General features: G+C 45.4%; 1 protein-coding gene across 1 annotated transcript in view; it reads left to right on the top strand.

Annotated features, from left to right (window-relative positions):
- Window positions 1-10,639, top strand: part of KCNC1 (potassium voltage-gated channel subfamily C member 1) — an 80,204-nt gene extending 69,565 nt beyond the window's left edge. The window contains exons 3-4 of the mRNA XM_044680752.1: window positions 6,162-6,350; window positions 9,220-10,639. Of these exons, the coding sequence (XP_044536687.1) occupies window positions 6,162-6,350; window positions 9,220-9,284 (254 nt within the window). The 3' untranslated portion in view covers window positions 9,285-10,639. The remainder of the gene's footprint in view (window positions 1-6,161; window positions 6,351-9,219) is intronic.
- The last annotated feature ends 1,780 nt before the right edge of the window (window positions 10,640-12,419 follow it).

The raw sequence follows: 12,419 nt of genomic DNA, 5'->3' as shown, positions 1-12,419 counted from the left end.
ATTTTGTTGACATTAACTTGTTGGTTCTTGTACATTGCTCATAACTTGTGTGTGTTACAGGCGGTCCCATTTTATTCTGTGATGTTTTTCTTCCAAACTCCATCAGCCTGAGCCGAAAATTGGCCAGTTGTGGAGATCCCAAAACAAACCACATGGAAATTTCCATCTGTCCCCCAAATCCATGAATTCATATATCCTCTGAGGGTGGGACCTTCTCTTGATGCCAGGTATTAATGGGAAGAGTAAGTGGTTCTTGGGGCAGATCATCGGCATGGAGAATCAGGATGTCTCCCTGTGGCCTGGACCAACATTGGCCCTCCCAGTTGTACTTGTTGCTCCAAAGTTTTAAAAAAATGATCCTTCCCATGGAAGCTCATCTCAGCTCATTTCAAAGCCTGGAAACCATTTCCTTAAGACTTCATCCATGTCACCATTTCATTGTTGCCAGTCTATAGTTTCCTGTGTTCTGTTGGGGATTGGGGTGTCCTTAAGTCTATGGCTTTTTTTTGTAGTCTCTCTAAGGTTCCTCCTGTGGGCTCAGTGTCTGTAAGAGTCCAAAGCATCAACTTAGACCCAAAGCCCATCCAAGGAGGGAACTGGACTGAATTGCTCAGCAGAATGCCTGATATAACTTGGATGGCTCTCCTAGGTTGGGATGTCATGATAGACTCCAGAGTCCTATGAGTCTGGCCATCCCCTTTTCTAAAGCTCTCCAAGCCATGCTTGGGGTTAGGGAGAGAGCAATGGTCCTTCCTTCTCCTCCAACTGACACAAATCAAAGAGATTTGTCTGTCAAGCATCATTCCCTCCCCCTCCACCCCACAATGCTTCAGGGATCATTTGAGTTCATTCTCACTCATCATGGCCACCCCCAAATTCCATTTGTCAACTTGTTAGGTGCCGCCAAATCTGGGCTCATTTATAATTACTGACCCTTTATCCCTATCCATTTCCTTCTCCCTTGCTCTGTCTTCAGCCACACAATGTCCCAGCCACATGTGGCAGAATCCTATTTGATAATCTGACAACGAGCACAAGAGATCCTGGTGTGACTAACCAGTTGGGATCTAGTTACCCAGTGGAGTGCAGGGAGATGGAGAAAGGGAATTTGTCTGAAGGAGTTTAGAGGTTGGAAGGTGAACATGCTTGCCATTACTTCATAGCCCTCTTTTCTAGAGCCCTGGCAAGGTCATCTGAGTGGGGAGAAGGGTCCTTCAGAAAAAAACAACCCTTCTCTTCCAGAGAGACTTCTGAGCCAGACCTAGGGCTTTGAATGACCCGGTAATAAGCAGACCCTTGACATGGGCCTGATTATCAGGATATAGAATTGCTGCTGCTGCTCTTGCAGGTATCTTAGCAGAAACTGGGGCCAGGAGCAAAGATCCTGATTTGATATCTTCCATCTTCTGTGAGTGTTTCAGGCCAGAACCACATTCAAATACCACATAAAGACAAAGAATGGAGAAAGTTCAGTATTTTCTGGACCTTGGGAGTGCTCTGTGGTCAAGTCACAGAACAAGAGGCATGCTACTTTGGCGTGAGCTCCCTCTCATATCTCTGTTTGTCCTTTCCACCTGGAGCAGGGCTAGGGGCCTGGGGAATAGTAGTAATGAGATCCTGAGTATTATTCACTACAGGATAGAACCTTGGTTTCCTGGAGACCACAAAGAAATGACCATAATCTTGGGTCCAAGATCATCCTACTGCAGGCTTCTGATGGCATATGATTCTGGCTCAGAAAATCAGGCCCAAGTTCTGAGTCCCTTTAAACCCAACAGTTTAAGGAAATGGATTTCTGTAAGTGGCAGAGAGGAAGAAGTAGGCAGAGAATTAGTCTCTGGAGACCCTGGGAGGCATAATGTCATAGTGGTTGAACCAGGTTTGGAGTGAGGAAAACCTGGGTTCAAATCCCACCTCAAATACTACCTATGGGACTCTAGGCAAGTCTCTCTGTTTCCTCATCTGTAAAATGAAGTTGCTGAACTTGATATCCTTTTAGCTCTAAATCTTGAATCCTGTGATCCATGGGTTACCTAGCAAAGACAGCAGGAGAAGAGAGTAAGTTATGTTGCATGGAATCTAGGGGAACAGGTTGGGATCTGATTCTGTTATTGTTGGTTTGAGGGTCTCCACTCCATAAGGGATGGAGCAATAAGAAAGTTCATCCCTTAATGGATAGGAAAAGACCTATGTAATCCACTGGGGGCTTATTGTACATTCCCAGAGGCTATTTGACCTCTGGAAGGAAATATCTACTCCCCCATTCTCTCCACCCCCTTTTAACCATCGTATATTCCCAACAAGACTGGACCAACCAGCAGAGGTAGGTCCAAAAACCTCCACCTCTCCAATTCTGTGCAGTCTTGCTCCCTCCCCTTTTGGGGCACCGAATAGGGCTACCTCCCTTGCCCATTCAACCTTCCCATAAAGAACCTTGTAACTAAAATAAAGATGGAACCTCTCTCTTAGGGCAGCTATTGTCAGGGACTGAGATTAGCTCTCAGGGCAAATCCTTTCCCCTTCCCTATTCCCTATGCCACTCTAGTTTGGGATAGGTTCTGGTCCCAAGACAGAGGTCACCCCACAAAGAGCACAGGTCCATGTTGAGGAAGCCAGCAGCCAGCAGCCCAAGCCAGCCTGTCACAGAAGGCCTGAAAGGTAGCTTAGTCTTCAAGGCAGACATTGGACCAGTCAAAGTCCAGGGCACACCATAGGGCAGGGGCATGTTTGCGTGTGCACATGTGTGTGTGCGTGTGTGTACTCACGCTGCCAAGAGGAGATATGCTGTATCTCAGAAATCCCCCAAGCACAGTACCATGTGATGTCAGAGTTACCTTGGTAACTGGGTCTTTCTTGTTCAGAGTAAATAGGGGTGTGGAACCCATGTGAATTGTCAAGAAAACGCACTGTAAGTGAAAAGCTTTAAGATCTTGTACAATAGATTTTTTTTAATTTCCAAAATTATAATGGGATTTTTTGGATTTGCTTTATTAATAAATCTGATTGGTCCATTTCTATTTTGACTGACTGCCTCTTTGTAGTTATATGATGTGTGTACAGGAGGGAGTCCCTTCTGTATGTATTGCCATGATATGTGCATGGGAGGGGGTCCCTTCTGCGTGTACTTACATGATGTGTGCAAAAGAGGGGGCCCCTTCTCTGTGGCTTACATGATTGTGTGCATGGAAGAGGATCCCTTCTCTGTGCGTGGTTACAGAACAGCACCGATTACATGGGGAAATTTTATTAATCACTTTTCCCTCCTAATTTTTAAGGAAAAAAAAATACAAACTTTCCCCTCTCCCTCTTCGGTCTCTCAAAAGGGACCTTTAGTTCTGGTATGCAACCTTGGGGTAGCTTATTTTAATATTTTTCTTTCTAGCAAGCTTGGAGGCTGAGATTTTTCTTTCCTATCCAAACAAATACTTCTTTTGAGGATCCAAAATGATGAAGGAAAAAGAAACCAAACCCACACAATGTTATGGGTGACACTTGCCTTTTTCTTTCTCACTTTTGGCTGTGAAGTTGACTTTGAGTGGCAGGTATGACTGCTTTAGGCCTTTAGTTCACAGAACTAAAGCTAAGTACTGGTCCCTGAATAGCTGTTTTCCCAGATTACTGAGTGTCCACTACATTTGAGTGGTAGTGAGTCCTGGGAAAGCTCCCAGTAGAAGTTCAGCCTGTCTAGAGGCAGGGACATCAGCTATCTTTCTTCATCTTTTCCAGACCCCAAACTCTGCTCCCTCTCTCCAAAACTAGGTTCAGAATGACTATCAGAGAAGCAGCCTGGCTAATAGCATATGCCAGCTTGAGAAATCAAGCTCACTAGTTGCTATCCACTCTCTGCCCTGAGGCAAAGACCCCGCCCCTCCGAATCACTCTGAGTCTTGAACCCTGAGCCCTCACTTTGACTTTGGGTACGGGAGGCAGGCTGTGAAGAGATCAGACTACATAGACATCCCTGAAAATACAGGGCTGAAATTCATCTCCGTATTTCTCTCAAGTTCATTGGTGGCTGTTTTGTTTTCCACACATATCATTCTGTGCTGGCCTTGCAAGCGCCATTCACAAAAGAAGACACAGAAAATGGATTTATTTCCCCAAATTCATGTTCTGTTGTCACAACTTCATTCATACATTATCCTTGTTCCTGTTCAAAATACCCTGAGTGACAAAGGCCACTGGGAGGTTTAGGCAGCCAGAGGAGTAAGCCAGAGTGGCAGAAGAAACTGGGGTTGTTTGGGTGGAAGAGTAAATGAAGTGATCGGTCTGATTTCTTTGGAGAAAAAGAGCAGACTGAGGGCCAGACCTAGTTTCAATAGGATAAGAGCTGTCTAAGTGATGTTTTTGAAGATACAGAAGAAAATGAGTGACCCAGTCTGTCTATAGAGAACATATAGGATGCAATTAACTGGTGTGTATGAAAGGACTAAGTAGAATAATTGAGTCATCTAACCAAAAGAGGAAAGGAATAGATTGAATGATTAATTTGGTCTCTATGGGAAGCCAGAGCTGTCTGATGGTTTAAATTGGGGTCTAGAGAGAGAAGACTGGGTGATCTCCCTAGTCTCTTCACAGGGACAGAATTAATCAAATAACCAGTCCAGTGTCTATGTGTAATAGAACAGACTGTATGATTGGCTCTTTAATTTAGGGGTGGACAAGGAGAATGAGGAGTTTCTTTTGGTGGTAGTGGTGGGGTGGTAGGGAGAGAGGACAGGGCGATCTGAATCAGTTTGGGTCTCTGTAGGGAGATAGAGCAGCAATGAGTGGTTCATTCTGGTGTCTATGTTAAAAGAGAACAAAATGAATAGCTGGTCTAGTCCTGATCAGGGGAATCAATTAGGCTGAGTGATCCACCCATCTCTAAGGCTGGAAGGATACAACAGAGATGTCTGCTTGGTCTCCACGAGGAGACAAGTCAGACCTAGAGGAAGTGTGAGGGGAATGTTGGATTTGGAATCACAATCTTTGTGTTTGGAACCTATTCACTCTCTCCCATTCACTTGTCTCATACTTTATCTCTCCATCTGTAAAATGAGGTAGTTGGACTAGATGATCTCAGATATCTCTTTAACCTCTAAGTCTACAATATTATGTATGGCTAACCCTATCTCTATAAGACCTCTGTTTCTATATATATGGATGGAACAGACTAAGTTAATGATCTGGCCTTTAAATCAGGGTCAGAGTAGACTAAATAACTGGTCAAGTTTCTAGACTGAGCCACTGGCTTCGTCAATAAAAGGAAGGAATGAGTAGCGATTGGTTTGATCTCTCTAAACAGTTCAACAAGACTGGATTATTAAGCTGATTTCTACTGGGTGTAACCAACTGGATTGGGCTTTATGGGAGAGAGAGCAGACTAAAGAATTGGCCTGATCTCTACAGGGGGAAAATCAGACTCAGGAACTGGTCCATTGTTGGAGTTAAGGGCTAAGAAGCCTGAGAAGCGGGCACTGGCTCTGTGGGGGGAATCCATCAAACTAAGTGATGAACTTGGCTTCCATAAAAGGATGAAGACCGAGTGACCAGGATAATATCTTCAGGATTGAGCGATTATGCTGGTCTTTGGATGGGGATGGAGCAAATTCAGTGGCTGACCTCATGTCTACAGGGGGTTGAAATGTTTTGTGACCCATTCTCTACAGAGGAAAGAAGCAGACTGAGTGATTAGCCTGGGTTCTCTGAGGGGATGGTTTTAGGATTTAAGAGAAGCTCTGCTTTTATTAGGTGGTGACTTTCTGCCCACCCCTCCCCCAATTCATCGTTTGTCTCCTTCCTTGAGGTCCGTGTCTGACAGCTGCCCCTGTGAGCCATCCATGTGTCCATTCTGTGCCATCTGCCCTCTGCTGGACTCTGGCCTCAGCATTAGCTCTGCAGCCCACCGGCCCGATCACACTGCTCATCTTTTTGCAAACTTTGAGCAAACCCCACCTGGTACTCTCTTTGGGCCAGTAGGTTGTTACTGCACAGTAAAGCTGGTGCCCTTCCCGGCCCCCTTGTCCACCTCCTGTTTTGATTTTGGAGGGGACAGGAATCACCCATGGTGCCTCCGACCATTGTGCTCCCTTTGCAGCTATCTCCCTGACATCCAGCCTTTCCTCCCTCCCACTAAATGGTTTTGAGTGTTTCAATAGCTTCTGCTTATATGTTTGAAGATTCCAAACTGAACGGGGAGGTGGCCAATGCCGCGCTGGCGAACGAAGACTGCCCCCACATAGACCAGGCCCTCACGCCCGATGAGGGCCTGCCCTTTACCCGCTCGGGCACCCGCGAGAGATACGGACCCTGCTTCCTCTTATCAACCGGGGAGTACCCGTGCCCGCCTGGTGGAGGAATGAGAAAGGGTATGTAGATGAGGTCAAGTAGCTGTTGGGCTAGGGGCCCAGTGCTCTGGGGAAGAGGACTGCCTGCCTGCCCCCTCACTGTAGAAGGGGAGGGAAGGGAGGAGGGAGAAGGGGAGCTGGGATCTCTCTGGTGGGGCATGGCTGGGCAGAGAAGGGGGTGGTAGAGACACTTCAAGGGAGGGATACAGGGAGGAGAGAGAGCCAACCTCATGTCTGCATTTGGATGCTTGAATCATTTCTTCAACATGGAATACTAGAAGGAATGCCATAGCTCAGTCTCCTTGAGCAGCCATGCTAGCTGGGCAAGATGCAAAGGAAAGGGGAAAAAGAGTATTTGGAGGAAACTTTGATTCAGTGCCATCTTCCGGAGGCATGCCAGCAAGGATCTGCATGGGGGCAATTCAGTTTCTTGCTGAGAGGCCTTGGGTCTTCCAAGCTGCTCTGACAGATGGTGTGATTAGGCAAGAGAAGGAAAAGACATCGGTTTGATGTTGGGCTAGTTTTTACCTTCCTGGTCCAGCCCAGGAAGATCTCACCCATCAGGCAAATGCCCTGGAAACTGAACACCCCCGGTTCCCTTGGCTAATGCTAGCCTGGTTCTGAGGGCTCAACAACAGCTGTCTCTGGGGTCCATGGGCCACAATCACGTATTCCAGAAAAGGCCTCTTGGGTTCTGAATCGGTTTCCCTAAAAAATAACACCACCTGCCCCCCCCCCCCAAACAACAACAACAACAACAAGGGATGGAAGAGGGAGGTGGCCGGAGGGCCTCCCTGTGTCCACCAGGCATGGTGTTGTGATTAGAAATACAAGTACTCTTCCTTCCCATAAGCCACTGAAGTAGCTGCTGATTCAGTCTTTTGGAGTAGGGTGAGGGGAGGAGGACTTAGCTCTAGGCCAGGGACTAGCACTTCTCTTGGTAGGCCATTCATATGCACTTCTGATTAAATGAATGAAATGAATGAAACAGTCAGGAAGGGGTCTGTGCCTTCTGGTATCAGTTCCGGAAAGGGAAAGGGATCAGAATTCCCAGATGCCTTGAAGGTGGACTAGCTCCAGGTGGGGAGGGCCTGAGATCTGGAGGCTCCTATGCTCAGCAAGGCTCTACCACTTCCAAATGATGGGTCTCTGCCCTGAAATTTTCTGCCTATAATGAGGCATTTAGTTTGATTGCACTGGAGGATTCAGGTGCCTTTTATCATGGCTTGAGCATGGCAGGGGCTGGAGAATGGGAGAGTGGCAACGGGTAGCTTCCTATGTGTGCTACTAGTGGAAGCTATATTTGGAAATTCTGGGAATGATACCCAGCCCTTTGGGCTAGAGATTCCAAAGCACTGGCATGTGGTTGGTCCCAGGGAGGGGGAGAAGAGTAGGGGAAAGGCAGCCCCCTTCTGGTGGCGTTGCATTGGCCCTGTTGCCCCTTGGACTGTCACTGATGTGCATGCCTGTAGCAGCCTCCTACCTGGTGCATGCTCCCTGAGCTCTCCAATGCTGAGGGTAGGTGGGGGAATATCCTTTGAGCAACAGCTTGGAGTAGCTTGGGATTATTTCCAAGTGCTCAAACATTCACTATGGTTAAACCAAAAAATGAAAAGCAACACCAGAAAGCCTCAAGGCGATTGGTAGCATCTCCACAGAGACTTGGGGAAAAGTTCTTGGGGCCCCTTGAGTTCTGGCCATGGGTGCAAGTGATCATCCTGCCTGCTTCCTGCTGTTGTCTGAATCAGGAGAACATCCTTGTTCCTTGTCTCCTCCTGCCTCTGCCTCAATGGCCTTGGGAAAAGTGCTTTTGGTGAACCTCCTCCCAGCATGGCACTGCATGATGGAACAAAGGCCTGCCCATCTGGCCTCTACCAGACCTTATTCTTAGCCCATTTCGCTGTTGATCCAATGCTGTCCTTGGAGTCTATTCTCCTAAGGAAAAGCTACAGCCCTGCCTCCAAGCCTCAGCAGCCCAGGCAGCCAAAAGAAGAAACAGGAGCCCTCTCTCCTGGGGCTTCATCCTTCCATTTTTCCTGCCTAGCTCTCAGCCAGTCTTGGGTGCCCAGTACCTCTATTCTATAGTACATTGGATCAGTAACTGAGAATGGTCTAAAACCCTTCCCCTCCCAAAGTACTTTTTGCTGCCTCCTCAACCCTGGCTATGCTGCACGTGACCCAGGGAACACTGGACCGGAAGATGCCACATTTCCTTGTAGTAGCCAGTGATCTCAGGAGCTCCTGGTGGCATTAGGGAATGGATAGCCCCCTACAATAGCACCAAGGTGGCCTGGACAGGATGCTGCATGGTCTTGGTGCCAAGATCAACTTGAACAGTGGACAGCACTGGGCAGCTGTTTTTCTGGGTGATGCCACGGCTAACATATGCTTGGTGAATGGTGACATCCCCTCCCTGGCTGTCATGGCCTCCAGGTAACCATTCCCAAGCCCACAGTGGTCGGCTTTAGGGCAATGGTGACACATACCAATTACAGATTACTTGTTTTTCTCAGGAAAATTCTGAGGCTTAGGAACTCTGTTGAAATTTGAACCCATGAGCACTGTGAGAAAAATACAGGAATCTATCCTAAAGAGTAAGCATTGCTCAGAAAACAAGTAGGGAAGAGAGACAGAGAGGGAGAGAGAGAGGTGTGTCAGCCTGGCTGATTGCATGGGAGCATCAAACAATCCAATTGGAGAGAATTATATCAGTCTCTGCATGTAACAATTCCATCTTCTCCCCTCTCTTCCCGCTCCTTCTTCTCCTCCTTCCTTTTCTTCTTCCTCCTCCCTCCTCATCCTCTTTCCTTAACAATAAGTAACCAGCAACCCTGGGAAAGCAGAAGGCAGGGAGAGAAGCTCAAGTGTTGATTGTATTCTTTACATGCAGATCTTTGCAAAGAAAGCCCTGTCATTGCTAAGTATATGTCAACAGAGGCAGTGAGAGTGACTTGACAAGGCCAGAGGACCGAGGACACTGGTGGCTAAAAAAAACATCTGGGTGGATCTGCAGCCCCTCCTCACCCTTGGACAGAGTCAATCCCGCCACGCAGGTTTGCAGGATGAGTCCGCGTGGTTTTTTGGGCCTTATTCTAGGATGGACATAGGCTTTCTCTGCAACCCAATGGTAACAAACTGTAGAAGATTTTTTTCCTTTCTTTTTTTTGTTTTTTTTTGTTTTTATTTTTGGGTGGGGGGGAGGGAGGGTTTCCTTAGCATGACTTGCATGAAGTAACCAGAAAAACAGACAAACCACAACCTACAATTGTATGATTCATGTAGAAACAAAAAAAAATCAGAAAGAAGCTTCTAGATTTTTCTTTCAATGTCCTTTTACTTTTTACATACATTGTTGAAGCCAGACTGTGAAGTCTTCACAAACCTGTACGGTTCTTTCTTCTTCTCCTTCTTCTTTTTCTTCTTCTTTTTTGTTTTTGTTTTGTTTTTGTTTTTGTTTTGGTACACAAGATACAGAGTAATGGTTTAAAAAAAAAAGGCGATCGGCCTGTCATCGGTCATATTGACCATGCCTTCATAGTTCATCTCTCCTATGGAAACCCACCGAGAACTTTGATCCAATTAGAATTGTGAGAATACATCACCTCCACCGTTCTCCCTCTCTGTTTTCCTCCGCATGTGTGTGACCCATGGACCTCTCTCCCAAGACCCATGACGACATATCATAGTCTAGATCAATTTCCCAGCTCTGGTTTCTGTTATATTCCATTGGTGTAGAGATCCAACGTGAGTGCCCTTCATGGCCAATTGTTCCTAAAGAGTAGAGTCTGGATTCTCCAAGTGTTACTTTTCCAACGGGACTCAGAGAACCCAAAGATCAGGAGACCACTCAAAGATCAGGAGACTACTGGAGAGAAACTTGCCTCCAGATTGATTAAAAGACAACCAGCATTGTATGCAGTTAGCATTTCACAGTAAAGATGCATGCCCCATGTTATGCAAAACAACTCTAGCATGAAATAAATTTTGTCTCATGGTTTCCATGCCTGCTGTATAGTCTAAAGCAGATTTGTTTCTTGAAGCAATCAGAGGTTTGCAGAGACACACTTCTGAATCTCAAATAAATATATTTTCCCATTAGAAATAGGACAGTACCTTGACTTTGGTCTGATTCCAAAATTGGGGGGAGGGAGGGGAAAGAAATGATATTTTTGGAAAAAATGCTATAGTTTTTAAAAAATGCAACATCTTGAGCTTTCATGAGCAGTGACCAGCATTTCCTGCAAAGACAGAAATGACCCTTTCTCTCAATATTCTCACCCCATCTCCTCAATAATAAAAAGTTGACTTTTGAGTTGATTCACTGAATTGGGTTTTTCTTACCTTCTGGAAACCTCATGGTTTTATCTTCACACACATTCTCAACTGGGTATCAACAACTCCAGGACAATCACTACTGTACAACTTGGGGCACTACTGGTAATTCAAGACCTCGGAGTTCAGCAATCCTATATTGTGACAGGTGGGTTGGTGGCCTCAGAATCAAGGGTGGTCAGCCTCACAATCTTAGTGGCTTCCCCAAATGTCAGAAGGCTAGTTAGTGAGTCCATCTACTAGATAAGGAGAGGCCCATCCCTCAAGAAACTCCATTCAGGAGGGCTTTCCCCAAAGTGGAGAATGGACTTGCTCTTTCTGATAATGGTTTTCTTGAAGGATGGGAAGCAGGTAGTTCAAAGGTGATTCCAAAGAATAAAGAAAACTAGAGATTAGGCCCACATTTTTCATGGGGCCTCCCGCCCCACAGTAGTGCTTCCCTCTCCTATGGTATAGATTGTTACTCTGTACCCTTCAATCACCTCCTCAGCATTTACCTAATGCCCACATCATTTCCCTCTCCACCCTATCCTCCCACTCTCCCTTATCTCATTCTTTAATTTGGGTGCCAGGAGGAAGAGGCTAAACACTCTTCCTACATTGCACAGTAGCTCTGGGACTATCGAATCATAGACCTAAAGCTGAAGGGACCCTCATGACTATTCAGTCCTCACTCCTTCCACCATTTTACATATGAGAAAACTGAGACCTAAATGAATTGTCAAGGTTACATAGGTTATAAATGACAAAGACAAGACTGGAACCTAGAACTTCTCAGTCCAAAGTCAGTGTTTTTTCTGCTACCCAATACTTCAGCTCTTACTGCTTGGGATCACTGAAAACAAAACAAAACAAAACAAAACAAAACAAAACAAAACAAAACAAAACAAAACAAAACAAAACAAAACAAAACTTGAAAGGAGGGTATTCCAGTACTTCTTAGAACCAGAGAGTAGAGAAAGCCATGGCTCCATTATTTTACAGGTAGAGAAACTGAGTTCTTTAGAAGATAAAGTCACTCAAGCAACATCATTTACATTTACTATGTATAATCTACTTTAACTGCATAATTTAAAGAGGAAGAAATAGTGGAGAGGAGTAAAGGGGAATAGACAAAATCACCAAGTCAGTCATTGATAAAACCAAGACTAGAACCCAAGCATCCCATTCTTCAAGTGGGTTGTCTTTCCTCTTGGGTTTGCTGATTCTTGGGGTGAGCAAGGGACCCCCTAAGACTCATGAATTTCCAGGAGAATAGATAGTATTTGCTCATGCTGGCATTTGTAATAACTGTCCTATTTCCTGTCATACCCTATAAATAGATAAGGAAAGGAAAATCCAAGAAGGTGGTCTATGACCTGTTTGTTTTAACAGACCTGATATAATTCAGATTTACCAACCAGATCCACTCTGATGTATGGGTGTATGCCCATATACATCTGGTCTACAATATGATATACCTTTGATGGTAGGAAGGGTCTGTGTGTGGGATATTCCTAATTTTATGACAGAAATGATCTTTTTATGGAGCTTAACAGATTATGGCATACTTTTACTTCATTATCTTCTTTGATCTTCATAACTGCTTTGTGAGACAGGCAGATCTGAAGTCATTCTTGCCATTTAATAGATTTCAAAAAACAAAACCAAGAACTATTCACAACATAGAAAGCCCTCTTGGATTCTCAGAATTGTATTTCATTTCCAAAAATGCAGTTGATCCAAAGTGCTCCCAGAATCCAACTGTTAGATGTGTTG

Source organism: Gracilinanus agilis, chromosome 6, assembly GCF_016433145.1.
Source record: "Gracilinanus agilis isolate LMUSP501 chromosome 6, AgileGrace, whole genome shotgun sequence".
Classification (NCBI taxonomy): Eukaryota; Metazoa; Chordata; class Mammalia; order Didelphimorphia; family Didelphidae; genus Gracilinanus; species Gracilinanus agilis.
Note: the sequence above shows the minus strand (reverse complement) of the source record. Positions and strands in the feature narration are given on the sequence as shown.